The 17924-nt window shown below is 33.0% G+C and overlaps 2 protein-coding genes across 3 annotated transcripts; one reads left to right on the top strand and one right to left on the bottom strand.

Annotated features, from left to right (window-relative positions):
- The first annotated feature begins 4580 nt into the window (after positions 1-4580).
- LOC115957913 (calcineurin B-like protein 3) lies at positions 4581-8693 on the top strand. Of its 2 annotated transcripts, none has more exons than XM_031076252.1 (10): positions 4581-4736; positions 5778-5850; positions 5942-6096; positions 6519-6601; positions 6822-6881; positions 7009-7129; positions 7329-7381; positions 7453-7533; positions 7723-7835; positions 8256-8693. In XM_031076252.1, the coding sequence occupies exons 3-10, from the start codon at positions 5973-5975 to the stop codon at positions 8311-8313; spliced, it is 693 nt and encodes a 230-aa protein (XP_030932112.1). In that variant the 5' UTR covers positions 4581-4736; positions 5778-5850; positions 5942-5972; the 3' UTR covers positions 8314-8693. The 2 variants fall into 2 exon arrangements, with proteins under 2 accessions (XP_030932112.1, XP_030932113.1); XM_031076253.1 differs by having other exon boundaries at positions 4582-4736; positions 7021-7129.
- Positions 8694-9868: 1175 nt separating this feature from the next.
- LOC115957912 (heat shock cognate protein 80) lies at positions 9869-13209 on the bottom strand. The gene is made up of 3 exons (XM_031076251.1): positions 12968-13209; positions 12068-12209; positions 9869-11971 (listed from the first exon to the last, which is right to left on the bottom strand). The coding sequence occupies exons 1-3, from the start codon at positions 13088-13090 to the stop codon at positions 10119-10121; spliced, it is 2118 nt and encodes a 705-aa protein (XP_030932111.1). The 5' UTR covers positions 13091-13209; the 3' UTR covers positions 9869-10118.
- Positions 13210-17924: the final 4715 nt, after the last annotated feature.

The raw sequence follows: 17924 nt of genomic DNA, 5'->3' as shown, positions 1-17924 counted from the left end.
TTGACTTTCCAGTTTTTTGCTGCGGGTTTGTTTATGATATCTGTTTTTCACCCAAAAAAAACTAAAATTGTTATTAATTTTGCTATAAAAGTTTTACATAACAATTTATATGACTGATACCACATAGATAACATAATAAATAATTTCTTTTGTTTAAAATTTGATAATTTATAAAACTTTTCTTTTTTTGATACATTGTTTGTTAAGTTAAATGAGTTTCAAGCCTCTTGACTTCAATTTATAGAACTTAGAGGTTAAGATTTGTATGCTAAAGAAAAATTGCATGCTAGCTTTATATGACCAGGGGTGGCCCAACAAACTTTGAGGTTAAAGGCAATATATTTAAATGAGGCATTTTTGTTATTAATTAAATAGTATTTAACTAGCTTTCAATATCATAATTTTTATATAACAAAAATGCGTTCTTTTATCTTGTAATATGTTTTTTTTTTTTAAGAAATGCTAAAACTATAACAAATTTTACTAAAAAACACGTACATATGTTGTAGCAATGAATGTGATTAATGACACTTCAAGAAGATAATAAACAAGTATTTGAATGAATGCAGGCTCTTTTGGATATATATCATTGTAAGTTTCTTTAAAAAAATCTTCTACCCTCTTTCCGTGTGTGTGTTAAAAATATTTAGTATTCTTAAAAAAAAAAAAAAGTATTTGAATGAATGATATTAGGAATATTATAAATTTTACAGCATGATGCTTATAAAGATGTATCACTAAGTAATTTAAAAATGCATTTAATAGGTTGTTAACGTCTACAAATCATATTAATTGTCACATCAATTAGTATAAAGGTTTTAAAGTAAAATTTATAGTATTTATAGTATTTTCCTATCTAAATTATTTATTGTAATTAGTGACACATATTTGTAAGCCCTATGTATATAAAAATGTAATATCACTAGCATTACTCAATTCTTTGGTACTTCTTAAAAGTAGAAAAAAAAATGTAAAATTATTTTTTTCCTTATATCTCAAAAAAAAAATTAAAAATATTTATCTCAATTTTTACCCCAATATTTGGGGACCTCTCTTTAGTAGGGGTCCTGGGCGATTGCCTAAGTGGCCTAAGCTTAGGACCGGCCCTATATATGACCGGTACCATGTCAATAAAATATTTTTATTTTATATATAAAATTGATTTATCAATAATATATTTATTGATAAAACATCTGAAGTTTAATTCTGCTTACACCAAAAATTAATTAGTATTTTTATCGACGAATGCTATAAGTTGAATATATCTCTCTCAAACCAAAAAATTCCTTAAATCACTCCTGTGATAAAATCAGATTGAATTTATTGAAGTGGGTCCATTTATGGAAATTAATTATTAAAGCTTGGATGACAATAATAGTATAATATATTCTAGTGGGAGTAATGGAGTTTTGGCTTTATGGGTCCACCACATTTTTTCAAGCAGAGAGCTGGTTGGTAGAATCCAAGAATTTGAGCTTACTTAACCATGGTTATCCAAAAAGAACAGGAATGTGATACTACTTCTACTTGCAAGTTGCAAACAACCGATCTTTTTCATTAAGACCAGGCACACTTCAAATTGTAGCTAAGCAATTCCAAGTGTGTTGTTGTCGTTGTCTTGTGGAAAGTGATATATAGTCCCAAAAAACAAAACCAAGATGTGGTCATCAAAAAGTATATTTGGACATTAATTGAATAAAGATAAGAGAATCTCTATAAATTTAGCAAAAAAAGAAAAAAAAAAAAGAGAATCTCTATAAAAAAAATGTGAAAATATTTAAATAAACACTCTTTATTTTTCAATATTGTGAAAGACTATTATTTGTTCCTTAATTTTTAAGTTCTCTACATCGATCGTACGAAGAAAATTATTTCAAGTACTTCAGTACTTGCCAACCTTGTGGCTTTTTTTTTTTTTTTTTTTTGGTTTAAAAGGAATTATTATTAATAAACAACTAAGCCAAAACGGCTAAGTTAGAGGCAACAAACCTACATACAATATCTCCATTAGTATCAAAATACACAAAGTTTGCTATTACATCATATGGAGGATTATCCCAAACAACAAAATTTTCCTGTATCGCTCCTCCAAGCTTAGCCATAGCATCCGTCACTCTATTCGCTTTCCTAAAAGCGTGCTTCACCCTGAAGTGCTGAAGCTTTCCCAGCAGTAACCTACAGTCAGCCAGCAAGGAAGAGTAAAATGCATTAGAGGGAGAATTGGACTGCATTAGCTCCACAACCACCTTGGCATCTAATTCAATCACAAGCTTCTGCACTCCCATCCGGACAGCCAGCAATAAACCATCCCTTAGAGCCCAAAATTCTGCTGTAATGCTAGTTGTGAAGTCAATAGACCGAGCAAAGCCACTCACCCATCTACCCTCACTATCTCTAATCACTCCCCCACCTCCTGCTCTTCCCGGAACCTTGTGGCTTTTTATTACGTATAGAAACTGCCAACATTTTTTCGTTCTAATGCTTCAAATAAAATAAATATAAAAACTTCTTGAAGTAAGAAATTAAATATATACCCCACAAAAACATTAAATCCTCAACGACCAACAACTGTCATATATATGACCTCTCTTACCCTATATCATGCTAGCTTTTGAAAGCTCTAGTTTTTCCTCTTTTTTTTTTTTTTTTTTTTTACTAGTTTTTCTATTGACTATAGCAACATAAGTGCAACAAATAAAAAATTCCAAATAGATGATGCATGGTGGCCAAAATGGGATTTTATTCATTTTTTACCAACTTTCCAGTAAAATGCTCAATGTCTGAAATTAATTGGAGATATGCCCCTGTTTTAAAACTCGATTTTTAAAAAATCTAGTTATAACGAAATGACTTAAAAATAAAAATTTGTAGAACTTGAGTTCCACTTAAATATTTTCAAGGAACTCAAGTTCTATGAACTTGAGTTATACACTAGAAACTCGAGTTCCACAAATTTTTTTTTTTTTTTTTTTTTTAAGTTTCATTTCGCTATAACTCGATTGTCCAAAAATCGAGTTTTACATTTGAAACTTGATTTTTAGAAAATCGAGTTTCAAAAGAGGGATATATCCCTAAATAGTTTTAGATAGGGGGCATTTCACTAAAGAATTTGTGAAAAATGGGCATTTTGCCATTTTGCCATTTTGGCCTATGCATGGTTGATTTTCTATTCTCTAAACAACTTCTTCTAAATAATAGTATAAGCATTCAACTTTTCTTATGTTGCTACATCCTGTTGAAAAATCTAGTTTTCCTAAAGAGTTTATGTGGAAGCACTAAATGTTAATTTTTTTTTCTTAAAAGTTTATATTGTTCTGCCACATCAAATTTTTTAAATTCTAGCTTCCTTAACTCACCATTTTGATTCTAAGAGTTGTAAATAGTGATCATTGTTAACATTTCACACCAATTAAAACTTACGTATTATGAGTTTTATTGGACTAAAACAACCTATCACTAACAAATCGGCTATAATTCAAATGGTATTCCATCTCAATTAGTAGAGTGAAGACATCTAGTAGTAGCTCAATGGTTAGAATTTTGATATGAGGGTTGATCTTATTTTGATCAGCGACGCTAATTTAGTTTAAGAATCATATTGTCTCCCATCATCTAAAAAAATCAATGTTTTCAATAGGATTGGGATCAGGCTATGACTCAACTTATTTCTCATCATCTAAATCCTCATGCATGGGTGCTTTCTTTTGTTCTACCTCTTTTTTTTTTTTTTTAATTATTGAATGCATGGGTGCTTCTAACTCATAATTTATTTCCCATCATCTAAATCCTCATGCATGGGTGCTTTTTTTTCTTTTTTTTTTTACCTTTTTTTTTTATTTATTGAATGCGTGGTGCTCTAACTCATAACTTATTTCTCATCATCTAAATCCTCATGCATGGGTGCTTTTTTTTTTCTTTGTTACCTTTTTTTGTTTATTGAATGCATGGTAACTTCTAACACTTAAGTCATAACTTATTTCCCATCATCTAAATCCTCATCTTTCATTCTCTTTTACCTTTTTTTATTGAATGCATGAGTGCTTCTAACTCATAACTTATCTTCCATCATCTAAACCCTCATGCATGGGTGTGTTTTTTATTTATTTAATTTTTTTACCTTTTTTTTATTGAATGCATGGGTGCTTCTAGCACATTAATTTTGTGTATTAATGCATGTGTATATGCTCTGCACGTTGACAGAGATCAGAAGTGGACTGTGGTCCATTGGTCATTTTTGGTCCAACGACAACAAAACACAATTAAGCCAAACCTTTTGTCTTCTCTCACATTCCTAGCTAAAACGACACCGTCTCACCTTGTTCCCATATATATATATATATATATATATTTTTTTTTTTTTTTGAGAAGTTTGTTCCCATATTATCACTCTTTGCAAAAAAATCAAAATTTTTCCCATCAAAAATTATTTTTTTAAAAAAACCCATCAATTATTACCCAAAAAAATTAATAATGAATAATATATTCCCATCAACATCCTCATGTTAACGTATATAATAATTTTTATTTTTATTTTTATAAATAATTTTTTATTTTATATATATATATATATCCAGCTCATATTCCCATCTCCACTATTTCAGACTCATCACCTTCGCCAAAAGAATTGATAAAGCCACAGCGAGGTGGACAGAGATTGTATCAAACCCATAAACTCAATCACAGAGCTTTGAGTTCCTTCAGTCTACGCGGTCTCTCAAAACTAAAAAAAAAGAGAGGTGAGTTGCTTTATGCAAACTGTGTTTCACCGTTTGGTTGCTGAGAAACAGTGGGAAAAATCAAAGAAACTTTGGTTTCATTTTTTTTTTTTTTTTTTGGGTTTCTGTATTGAATTTCTAATAGAACTGTTAAAAAAGATCGATGCTTTATTGTTTTTTGAGATTGAATTGGTATGTGGAATCGGATTATGTTTCCGGGTTTTGTTTGATTTTTGAAAAGATTGGATCTCAGATCGGATCTTTGCGTATATGCTTGTTTTCTGGGGGCATTTGGATCGGTTTAGATGATTGTAGAAGCTAAAATAAGAGTGGGTTTTGAATTTGTGATTGTCCCATTGTTAAATTTTCTTGTTAATTGATATTCACGATGCAATTTATGTGTAATTTGATACCTGTAAATCCAACTGAGGTGTTGTTAATCATTTTGTGCTGTAACTATGGGTTCCGGTGCTGTAAATGAAGAGAAAATGTGGTGTTTTTTTTGGTTGTATTGGTTAAAATCGAGTCGTTGTTTAATGACTTTTCGCATATGTGAAGGCAATTGTGTGTTGTTTTTGGTCCTTTGTGTGATTCAGCTCGGGCTTTTTGGGCAGTAGTGAGAACTTTATGTTTTTTGAGCTGAAAATTTGCAGTGCAATGTTGCTAAACATTACAGTGTGGAGGAAATTTTGGATTTAGGAAAGCAGAAATTTTGTTACCATTTGAACTAGGGCACTTAGACAATGGTGCAATCTTTGCTTCTTGTATGACTCAGGTCCTTTGTATTATTTAGTGTTTAGTTTTGTGCAGTAATAAAAAAAATATGGGGTTTGAGCTAATGCAATGTTGCTAAATATAATAGTGTGGAAGAGCTTTTGGATGTATGGAAGATTTGACAAGAAAATGCTTATTTTTATATTATGTTTAGTCCAAGATGATTTTATTACCATTTGGACTGGGGCACATAAACAATTGTGTGAGCCATGTTTGTTGTATGATTTAGGATATCTTGTTGTATTAATTTATGTTGCAATGAACATTTAATTTCATTTGTGGGAATAGGTGTGAACTGCTCCAGTTTCTACCATTTCTGTTATTAGCACTTGGGACAGCAGAAGCTGGAAATGGTTAAAAGGTTCATTCTGCTCTTTGCCTGCATATGGAGCCTTTTAATGAGTAGAGAGTAACCTAAATAAAATTTCTTACACTTTACTCTTTTGAAACAGGTATGGAGTGTATTGATTTGCAGAAGATAACATGTTGCAGTGCATAGAGGGATTAAAGCATTTAGGTGCTTCCCTATTGCGGTGTTGTGATCTTGATTTATATAAACAGTCGAGAGGCCTTGAAGACCCCGAACTTCTTGCGAGGGAGACAGTGTGTATGCTATCGAATCTATTCTTTGCTTTTCATGACATTACTTACCTTTCAAATGTATTCCAATTAATAATTTTTTAACAACCATAGATAAATAATTATTTTTGCAATTAAAGCCAAGTTAAGAATGGTGCTGGTATGATTTTGTATCTTGTTTTAATTTTACCTGCATATCTTGCCAACAAGCTCCAGCTCAAATTGCACCTCCTCCCCTTGCAAGATCAAGGTGGAGGTTGAGGCCATGGGTTCAAAATCCACTTGGTGCATATGTAACTTACAAATATTTATAAATATAACGTCTTTAATTTTATTGTAATTTACCCGTCCTCTTTTCAAAAGAACTATAGAACCATTCTACTGAAGAGTATTGTTATTTTTCTTTTTGGATGCTTTAGTGATCTTTCTAATTTTTCTTCCTGCATGCAGTCAGTGTAAGTGAAATAGAGGCACTTTATGAGCTCTTTAAGAAGATCAGCAGCGCAGTAATTGATGATGGGCTGATTAACAAGGTCTGTATGTGTCTTATATTGGACTACCTATGCTCTGGGCATATACTTGTTCACATATTTGGAGTGGACATGTCTTTGTGGTACTGCACCTTTACATGAAAATAATGATCCACCCCTTTCCATAATCAGTTTATGGCTCTTTTCTACTTATTGGGAAAGAAAGAAAAAAAAAAAAGTTCATAGCTCTTTTCTGATATTTTCCTTTAATAACTTGTTGCAGGAAGAGTTCCAATTGGCATTATTCAAGACAAACAAGAAAGAGAGCCTGTTTGCTGATCGGGTAACCTACCCTTTTTTTCCTCTTTAACAAACCATTTTATCGTTGCACAGAGTAAAGCTTACCGTAGAATTTTTCTGTACAGTATTTTATTCATTCAGCTGCTGTTTGTGTATTATATCAACTGTAGTTCTCATCGCAGGTATTTGACTTGTTTGACACAAAGCACAATGGAATACTAGGTTTTGAAGAGTTTGCACGTGCTCTCTCTGTTTTTCATCCAAATGCACCTATTGACGATAAGATTGAATGTATGTGGTTTGGGATTCAATAAATTCTCCTTTTTGTCATTTGTTTGGGTTCTTTAAGTAAAAAATATGGTCATGATAAAATAATTCTGACATGCATGGAATGGATTAGAAGAGCAAATTTGCAATCATTTATTAATTTTTCAGCTATACATCTGCCTAGTAATTTCTTTTATGCTAACTCCATAATGTCTTGTTCCAGTTTCTTTTCAACTGTACGATCTCAAGCAGCAAGGTTTTATTGAGAGACAGGAGGTAAATATTTCTTAAATGAATGATTTCTAAAATTGTAGATTTGGTTTTTTCAAATTCTGTGTTCTTTGTAGGTGAAGCAAATGGTAGTGGCTACACTTGCTGAATCTGGAATGAATCTTTCAGATGATGTTATAGAAAGTATTATTGACAAGGTGCTCAGTGAACCTTATTTAATTAACCTATTATTTTGTTGTATCATTATCACTGTCACTTGATTCTTAAAGGAGGTGTAGTTGCTTCAGCATTGCTTGTTGCAAAAACACATGGATATTATCAAAAGTAACTGTTAAAGTATTGCTTTATGAACTAATGGAGCTTCTCTTTTTTCCCTGCTTTTCCAGACCTTTGAGGAAGCTGATACAAAACATGATGGGAAGATTGACAAGGAAGAGTGGAGAAGCCTTGTTTTGCGACATCCATCTCTCCTGAAGAATATGACCCTTCAATACCTGAAGTAAGTCATGAATCTATCCTTTTTTGTTTTTTTCTAACTTTTTGTTCGATTACATTTGAAAGGGTCATGAGAGCCATAATAACTAATAAAGACTAATTTGAAAGACTTTTTCTTTTCTTTTTTTACCGGATAAGTGACACATTTGAAAGACATAATCAAGTTTGATCTGAGAGGACTCTTGCAAGCATAAAAATTTTTAGACATTGAACTCTTGAACCACTTGTGAATAAATAGGATCCTAATTGTGCATCTGCAATTCTATGCTTCCACTATCTGATTTATGTGAATTGAACTTTTAGAAGCTTTTCTTTCTTTTACCTCCGGAAACTTTTTAAATTAATCATGTTACCTTTCATGACAACTGATATACCTCATTATGTCAGATTGCTGATTATGATCTTATTTCATTTTTTTGAGCAGAGACATTACCACAACATTCCCAAGCTTTGTGTTCCATTCACAAGTTGATGATACCTGAACTCGAGATTTGTGCTGAAATTCAGCAGATTTTGTCAAGTATGATTGGTTTGCTTCAAGATATTATGGCCCTCTTATATGTTAGGGGGGCTAGAGAAAGGTTTTTCATCATTTTGGCTTTGGGTGTGAGGGTTTTTTGTCGTGTGTATTTGTATTCAGTGACTAGATTCTCTCTTCTCTCTGGATGTATGAGGTATGTGGGATTTTATCATGGAGCTTGCAGATGTAATGGTTTATGGTTGTGCTATCCAGACAAAAGATTTCAATGGTGTGAAAAAAATTGTAAGCAACAAACAGAATCCTTCCGGGGTTCTTCTAAAAAAAAAAAGAATCCTTCGGGGGAAGAATTCTCTATTGGTGCAATTTTATTTATTCAGAGTATTGGATGAATGGCCAATGGAAAATGTTTACTTGCATGAAACCATACATGGCAGTTCTAAACCATCTTCCACAAACCTGTCATAATTCGACTGAGACTAAACTGAATTTAATATTCAACCTTAAAACTTAAAAGGTGGAAATTCTGTACTTGGAAAAATTTGATAAGGTATACCGGCAATACTCAATAGAAAGATACAATTAATTTCTTTCAATTACCTTCTGAGATTGTAACCTAAATTTGAATGAGATGAGACGGTATATTTCAACCTGAATATAATGGCATGTTATACACTAATACTGATTGCAGCATCTAGAATTAAAATAAGCCAACAAGACATTCATAAACCTTATAATAAGCAAGTTAAAGAGCAGCTAGCAGTGATTGTCCTGTTTGTGGATTCTAGTGAAGGGGATGTTTTAGCCCTCGAATCAAGTTCCTAAACAAGGGTGTTGAGAGAATTTACTCGATAAAGAGATTCCATTCTATGTCAGTAAAGAGGAAAATTCCTGCAGCCTGGCTAGTAGTTACTATTTAGGGAAAAAGGACCGAACATTTGGAAAAGAAAACGGTCTGCCACTACCACATCTTTCCAATCAGCAGTGGGACTAGATTCCAAGACATAACCCAACTTACATATTGCCTTTGATTAACTCAGATTCTCAGTTCATTCCTTTTATTGCAAAGAAAAGAACCTGCCTTTGATATAAACTCAGATTCTGAGTTCATTCCTTTAATTGCAAAAGAACATGCAAAGACAAGAACCTGATAAGAGTGCTGATACAGCAGCTGTAGTCCCATAAAGATTTTTTTTTTGGTCAACTTCCTATAAAGATTTGCCTGAACTAAATAGGGAATTCCACACTCGTCCAAAAAGAAGGTAAGCATGTTCATATGCACAAGAAGGCAGTCCCACATTCTTGTGAGAAACCAACTTGAGATAATTAACGCCTTGGATCCGGACACTACACGTATGACGTACGTCATAAGATTCAAAGGCATGATTGATTTCCCAAGGGAGGAAAGACGGAAGGAACAATATATAGCTACGAGTCTTCGATTTTACAGTTAGAAGTAAATATTCAAAGACATGTCAAAGTAGTCTAAACTCACGATACCACAACAAAGGGACCAATTACCCTACAAAATTAGAGTTGAAGTAAAGACAATGCAGGTATTTTTTTAACCAGCTAAATAAGACCATTAATAATTCTGAAACATCAAACTTGATTAAAGTTTAAACTCAACTAGACAAAAAACCCCACCAATCTTAAATACCTGACACGATCAAAAGAGCTATATCCAAAAGATGACGCATCAAAGCAATAGCAAAAAATTGTTCAGATCCTCCCCTAAGAGGGGACTAAAGAGAATATATAACTAAAATAAACCATTACCACCGAAACTAATATGTTAAATTGCTAAATTTAATCAACTTCCTCCATCTTGCTGCCCTCAGCATCAGCATCAGCTTCCTCCAATGCAGGCATCTCGGCATCACCATCACCTGCTTCCTCATCAATGCTCAAACCGAGTTTCAGCATCCTGTGGATCCTGTTGCCAAAGGTGTTGGGTTCATCAAGGCTGAAGCCTGAGGTGAGGAGGGCAGTCTCGAAAAGCAGGAGAACAAGGTCCTTCACTGATTTGTCATTCTTGTCAGCATCAGCCCTCTTCCTGAGCTCCTCCATGATAGAGTTCTCAGGGTTGATCTCCATGGTCTTCTTGCTTGACATGTAGCCAGCCATGCTGCTGTCCCTCAAAGCCTGAGCCTTCATGATTCTTTCCATGTTGGCAGTCCATCCATACTCACCAGTCACTAAACAGCAGGGAGAATCAACAACACGGTCAGAAACCACAACTTTCTCAACCTTGTCACCCAAAACATCCTTGATCACCTTGCAGAGACCCTCAAACTTCTCCTTCAACTCTTCCTGTCGCTTCTTCTCATCTTCACTCTCATCAAGTTTCAAACCTTCCTTGGTAGCAGAAACAAGCTTCTTGCCCTCAAATTCCTTAAGCTGACCAACAGCATACTCATCAATAGCATCAACCATGTACAGAACCTCATACCCTTTCTTCTTCAGCTTCTCAAGGAATGGAGAGTTCTCAACAGCCTTCTTGCTCTCACCAGTGATGTAATAGATGTCACTCTGGCCCTCCTTCATCCTGGTCACATAGTCCTTCAAGCTGGTCATCTCATCACCACTCTTGGTGGAGTGGTAGCGGAGCAACTCAGCAAGCTTTGTTTTGTTTGTGGAATCCTCATGGATACCAAGCTTGAGGTTCTTAGAGAAAGCCTCATAGAACTTAGCATAGTCTTCCTTGTTCTCAGCAATCTCAAAGAAGAGCTCAATGCACTTCTTAACCAAATTCTTGCGGATGACCTTAAGGATCTTGTTCTGCTGAAGGGTCTCCCTTGAAATGTTGAGAGGAAGGTCCTCAGAATCGACAATACCCTTAACAAATCCAAGGTATTCAGGGATCAGCTCCTCACAGTTGTCCATGATAAATACACGACGAACATAGAGCTTAATATTGTTTGGCTTCTTCCTTGTATCAAAAAGATCAAAAGGGGCCCTCTTTGGTGCAAAGAGGATAGCCTTGAACTCAAGCTGACCTTCAACTGAGAAGTGCTTCACTGCCAAGTGCTCTTCCCAGTCATTTGTAAGGCTCTTATAGAAAGCAGCATACTCATCCTTTGTAATCTCCTCAGGCTTCCTCATCCAGATGGGTTTTTGTTTGTTCACCAAAGACCACTCATGGGACACCTCCTTGATCTTCTTCTTCTTTTTTTCTTCCTTCTCCTTCTCTTCATCGATCTCCTCAACCTTACCCTCCTCGTCCTTCTTCTCTTCCTCGTCCTTTTTCTCTTCCTCATCCTCATCATCAGAAATCTCCTTCTCAGTGGTCTTCTCAATCCAAAGGGAAATTGGGTAGCTAATAAACTCGGAGTGCTTCTTGATCAAATCCTTCAAGCGGCGCTCCTCAAGGTATTCAAGCTGGTCTTCCTTGAGGTAGAGAGTAATCTTGGTACCTCTACCAAGGACCTCACCAGAGTTGTCTCTGGTAACAGTGAATGACCCACCAGCTTGTGACTCCCACACATACTGCTCATCATCATTGTGCTTTGCGGTGACAATAACCTTCTCAGCAACAAGGTATGCTGAGTAGAAACCAACACCAAACTGACCAATCATGCTCACATCAGCCCCAGCTGCAAGGGCTTCCATGAACTCTTTGGTTCCAGACCTAGCAATGGTACCCAAGTTGTTGACCAAATCTGTCCAAACACAAATTATAAAATCATGAATAACCTAATCATATAATAAACACAAAACAATGCATCATTCACAACAAACTCAAACTAAGAACTTACCAGCTTTAGTCATGCCAATACCACTGTCAATAATGGTCAGGGTATTGTTGGTCTTGTCAGGAATGATGTGGATGAAAAGCTCTGGTTGACCATCTAGCTTGCTCTTGTCGGTCAAGCTCTCAAATCGAATCTTGTCAAGAGCCTAAACATAGTACCAAAAATATATTAAAACCCATGTTCTAAAATAAATCCACAATCATAATCTATAGACAACCTAAACATAGTCCCCTCTACAATCATAATGTATATTTGACAAAATCCTTACAAAAGGCAATTGAAGTTCAAATACAAAGAAACACAAACAAAAGAAACCCACTTTAATTAAGTAATCCTAAAACCCCCAAAAAAAAAAAAAAAAATACTCATTTAATCCAATTGGGCTCTTATAAAATAAAAAATCCCTAAGAATCCTAAACAGATTAAAGTCATATACATAATAACCCAATTAGCCAATTAGACATTTTTTCCTGGCAGCTACTACAGTTTTAATATTTTCCCAATAGTAGCATACATGAACAAGAAACAAATTTAGTAATCCCAAACAGATAGATATCACAAAATCTCATTAGACCCATTATAGTTTGGCATATAAATAGTCAAAAAATTCATTCAGATGCAATTACTTACATATCACACGCATATAAACGCAAAAAGAAACAAAATTTTCATCCTTTTTTATGATATTCCAAATACTTTTAGGCATAAAAATAAACCAATGTATGAGAACCATAGTGGATCTATATTCATGGTCTACTAAAACATCACAATAAACAAATATAAACAATAAAAAATCTACGAATCGAAAATCAAACACAGAGGCATGTTATTATATAATCAGTAAAAAGACGAAACTTTTTGAACGAAAGCAAGAGATAGAGAGAGAGAGAAAAAGGAACATACATCAGAGGCATTGCTGATAAGCTCACGGAGAAAGATCTCCTTGTTGCTGTAGAAAGTATTGATGATCAAACTCAACAACTGGTTGATCTCAGCCTGGAAAGCAAACGTCTCAGTATCCGCCATTCTCTCTCTCAAAAAAGAAAAAAAACCCAGAAACCCAAAACTTGTTTTTCGAAGAAGAAGAAGAAGAAGAAGACGATGAGAGTTTCTCTGAGATTCAGAAGAAAGAGGAGGAATAGAGTGTATTCAAAGGGCGTTGTGAGGGGGGTTTTATACAGTGAGCTCTATTAGGGTTTCTAGATCCTTCTATTTTAAATTTTTTTTATTTTTTTTTTATAAACAATTATTTGTAATTATTAAAGATGTTTTTTTCTTTTGGTCTTTTTTTTGAGGGAGACTCGGGCGGTCTACGGTGGGGTATTGATTGGGTTACCTGTAGGGACTTGGAAACTTTGTGGGAGTTTCTTGGTTGGGGTTTCGAAATTATGAAATAGTCTTTCACCAAAAAATTAAAAAAAAAAAATTTGACAACTTTTTGTCCACGTGGCAGAATGTAATTGGTAGGAAAGTGTGATTGGTAAAGAAAAAAATAATGGGTTAGGTTTAAGTCTAGTATCCAGTAATACTAGATCTATTGAGATAATGACATGTGTCTATTTTTGAATACGTGTCATTATCTGATTGGGTTCAATGCACTACTAAATCAAAAAATAATGGATTTATGTGTAAGTAATGGTTAACCACTCACAATCTATCAGATAAAAAATATGATAAATAAATTGTGAAATAATTTTTAACATTTTTAAAGTTAAAACTACTTGGAAATTATATGGGAGTTTCATGGGAACGTGTACTCTTGGGTGATGTAATCGTTGGGAAAGTGAGGATGAGGTGGTGTTTGTGTACGGGCGTGACTCGGAGAGATAGAAGGCAAGGCAGGCATGAAGTCTCCTTCAAGAAAAGGATTACTTCCTCGTAATTTCTTTTACATTGATTTTTAAAAAAATAATAATAAATTCAAACTTTTTAATACTAATAAAATTGTAATCGAAATAAGGTTTTAAAGAATTTTAGTAATAGAGTTTAATCTATAGTAGAATTGGATAGATAGTTTTAATGTGTTTATAATAATGCAATGAGAACTCTATTATTATAACATTTTTAATTAATTTTTAAAAATTAAATTTGAAATTTTGGGTAAAAGAACTACCTTTTTTTTTGGAAGGTTGTATACCTTAAATAAAATAAGCATACACCAGATGCAAAGATTAAATAAAAATTTCATTTAAAATAACAAATTACAAATACTATCGAAATTGTCATAATAATTAATAAGACATGTCACATTTAGTATATTGAATGAGAATTACAACAAAAATTATAATATTTATTACTAAAAATAAAATGTATTTTAATAGAATAACTAAAGAAATTCATAATTTTGGTTGTGAGATGTAATATTTATTATAAAACTTAAGACGTATTTTAGTAAATATCTTACTCATACAATTATATTTCCTAAAAAAATAATATTTCTTTAAAATATGAGAAAGATATTAAGAGTATGTTTGGTAATTGTTTTTTCCTTTTATTTTCTGTTTTCAAAAAAAAAAAAAAATCTATTTTTGAGACTAAAAAACTTGTTTGACAATCCAAAATAGACAGAAAACAAAAACTGTTTTTAAAGCTCAATTTATGAAGGAAATTGAAAACATGCAAAAGACTATTTTCAATTTCTAATTTTCAAAAGTCAATGAAAATATGCATTTAATTTAATGAATTTGTCTCATTTAATGAGTTTGCATTAGAGTTTAAATCCTAGTAACAACATATTTTAATATTTTCTATTTTTTTCTTCAAAAAACTATCTTTTTAATTTCAACTAACCAAACATGTTTTTTATTTCAAAAATACAAGAAAATTGTTTTTTCTTTATGTGGGGGCTAGTTAGACAGAAGGTACTGTTAAAACTGTACATATTGGGCCTGTGGCCCAGTCTGAGGATGGTCGAATAATGTTATTATGGGAATGGTAGAAGAGGAAGATATAATGATTGTACATGATAGTCCAAAAGATGTTCGAGGAGAAAGGTCATATAGGAAATGTGGATCCGAGGTCAGTAGATATGTCTTATCGTCATGAACATTTTTCAAGGTTGCATCACGGTTAGAAGTCAGATATTAGATAGAAGAAGAGTAGAGGAAGGCAACAAATATCTACAAAAGCTGCTACCTTCACATTAAATGCATCCCAGCTAACTCTTTGGCCGCATTAATGTGGAGGTGATACTTGAACAGTGGTGAAGCAGCTTTACAGCTGTTAGTTAAAGGTTTTGGGAAGTGTGGGATGGGATAAGAAGGAGTTCCTGGAATCTAACATACACGTGTATGGTGAGGATGATACCAAAAATGATAATATATAGCATGGAAAGGTGGCCTAAAAAGAGGAGGAGATCGAGAAAAAGAAATCTTTGTAATAATCATTTAAACTCTTGTAACCTGGATCATCAATTTGACATTATAATAGAGCTCCTCGAACTGTGCCGTGGACAAATTTTCTTATATTATTTGTGTTTGATCCTCCTAAATAGACAATGATTACTATCTTTCTTACTCACTAAAACTAGTTCTTTCATTCACATTCTACAAATTCATTATTTAGGCTCATTGAGCTAAAACCCAATCCTATATTGGGTCCAATCCAAATCCAATCCTTACACTTTATATTTCCAAAAACAAGTTTTTGAAAATAGAAAATAAAAACTGTTACCAAACATAACCTAATTTTTTACATATTTTTTATTTTCATACTTGTTATGTGCATAAGGAAAATTAGTTTATTTAAAAATATATTAATTTTATAAATTATTACACCTACTAAATAATAGTATTACAACCCTTTTAAAAATGAATAGTTATTCATCATTTTAAAAAATAATTCTTCATAAGGAATGACTATTCCTGGTAATAAAAACATAATCTAATAACAAAATAATTAAATCATATGAATAAATATTACATTACAGTGCCTATTACAATCTACCAAACAAATCCTAACACTCCATTTGAGAAAAGAGAAAGAAATGAAAATGAACGAAATTAAATGAATTATTTTTAATATTCCTTTCATTTTTTTATGTGGGAGTTTAAGTGAGAGGGAATAGAATGATTAGGAGAGAACACTCATCCCTCCACATTCTCTCAAAACTTCATATTTTCATTCCTCCCAAAATTAAGTAGGTTTGTTGCAACCTTGTCAAAGATTTTCAAAAGGAATTGTTATTCCCTATAATAAAACATAACTAAACTACCAAATAGTTAAACGTTAAGAATAACTATTACAATCTATCAAAAATATTCTAACAATCCATTAGAGAAGAGAGAAAGGAATGTGAATGAATGAAATGAAATTAAATAAATTATTTTTTAATATTCCTTTCATTCTCTTATTTGAGAGTTTAAGTGAGAGAAAATGGAATGAGTCGGAGAGAAAATTCATTCCTCCCTATTCTCTAAAAGTTAAAACTTCATATTTTCATTCCTCCCAAAATTATGTAGGTTTGTTGCAACTTTGTCATAGATTTCAAAATAACTTTTTAATAAAAAAAATGGGGCATAACACTTTCCAAAAAATAAAGAGAAAGCAAATCATGGAAATCCCTTTTCTTTTTTTTTTTTTGAAATTCATGCATTCCTTAAAAGGGACTTGTCGATACCAATACTCCAATTGTAGAAAATGAGATGAACAAGTAAGGTGACCATTCACTATCGAGAAATGGTGGCATGCGAATCACATATAAACATTTTCCCTAGTTATTTCAAACCGATGGAGCACTCATTTTCCACACATGACCATGCACATAATTCTCAACCACACACAAAAGATCCTACCCAAGTGTGTTTTGGATCCTCGGTCAGTACATAACCAAGAGTTTAAGTTTTATTGTTCAACCGATTGGATATGAAACGATAGAGACACAACTTCCGCTATTAAAACAGTCATATTGCTAGCAAAATGCAAACCCCCTTGATTCGAATAAATTTTTTTCAAAGTCAACCCGGATTCATATCTTTGCACTCAAAACTCTCTTAGTTAACAAGTTAGGACTCAAGATGACGAATAAAGGTCTCCTTTTATAGCTCACCCTGGGGCAAGTTAATTGGTCTTAGAAATCTCAAGCTATGGCATATTGAGCAAACTAATTCCCTATTCTTATTGTTAACTTGTGTATTTCACATTAAAATGTCTTATTTAGTTAGATAGTAGTATAGTACTAAGCCTAGAACTTGATCCTTGAAGCCAGATAATTTCCTTCGAGTAATTTTGAGTTCAAGATAATTACCTTCGAATAATTTTGAGTTCAAATAACATGTTGTAACTAATGCATAAATAAAAATTATATGTTGTGTTAGTGTCATGTGAAAGTGATGTTGCATTACTTATGACTTGACACCTATAAGTTATGAAGCAAAAACAATGTCCCCATTATGATTGTTGTTCTTTTAGGTCACCATTTTTGCAAATACACCTTAAAAGTTTCAACAACTTCTCTCTCAAACCTAGGAGAAATTGAATTGATTGATGATATGGTTACAATCTCTTGAGAAAATTTATAAACAATGTAGAACTATATTATGAAACATTGGAGGAAACTAAAAGTCTAAAGTCTAAAGTCTGATTGTATTTGTTACAATTCAAGAAAATTTAACGCTTTTGAAAATTTTAGAAAGAGAGCAACTAATAAAGGGATACAGTCCAAGGAAAACGAATAGAGGATATGGATTACAATTTTCATGAAAAGAAACCTTGAACAAAAAGAGTTGCACCGATTAACAAAAAGGAAAAACTCCTTGTGGTTGTCGTACAAGTTCTCTCTGAAGAGAAGCCACCCTTCAAGCAATCTACGAAAGAGCAATTTCTAATGTCAAACAAAATCTCGATACATTCGATCCCCTCA

The sequence above is a fragment of the Quercus lobata genome, chromosome 8 (genome assembly GCF_001633185.2).
Source record: "Quercus lobata isolate SW786 chromosome 8, ValleyOak3.0 Primary Assembly, whole genome shotgun sequence".
Lineage (NCBI taxonomy): Eukaryota > Viridiplantae > Streptophyta > Magnoliopsida > Fagales > Fagaceae > Quercus > Quercus lobata.
Note: the sequence above shows the minus strand (reverse complement) of the source record. Positions and strands in the feature narration are given on the sequence as shown.

Coding starts and splice junctions, on each gene's coding strand:
- LOC115957913 (XM_031076252.1), top strand. CDS start 5,973: ATGTTGCAGTGCATAGAGGGATTAAAGCATTTAGGTGCTTCCCTATTG. Junction 7,130..7,328: donor TATTGACGATAAGATTGAAT/GTATGTGGTTTG, acceptor GTCTTGTTCCAG/TTTCTTTTCAACTGTACGAT. Junction 7,534..7,722: donor TAGAAAGTATTATTGACAAG/GTGCTCAGTGAA, acceptor CTGCTTTTCCAG/ACCTTTGAGGAAGCTGATAC.
- LOC115957912 (XM_031076251.1), bottom strand. CDS start 13,090: ATGGCGGATACTGAGACGTTTGCTTTCCAGGCTGAGATCAACCAGTTG. Junction 12,210..12,967: donor TTATCAGCAATGCCTCTGAT/GTATGTTCCTTT, acceptor TACTATGTTTAG/GCTCTTGACAAGATTCGATT. Junction 11,972..12,067: donor TATTGGCATGACTAAAGCTG/GTAAGTTCTTAG, acceptor GTGTTTGGACAG/ATTTGGTCAACAACTTGGGT.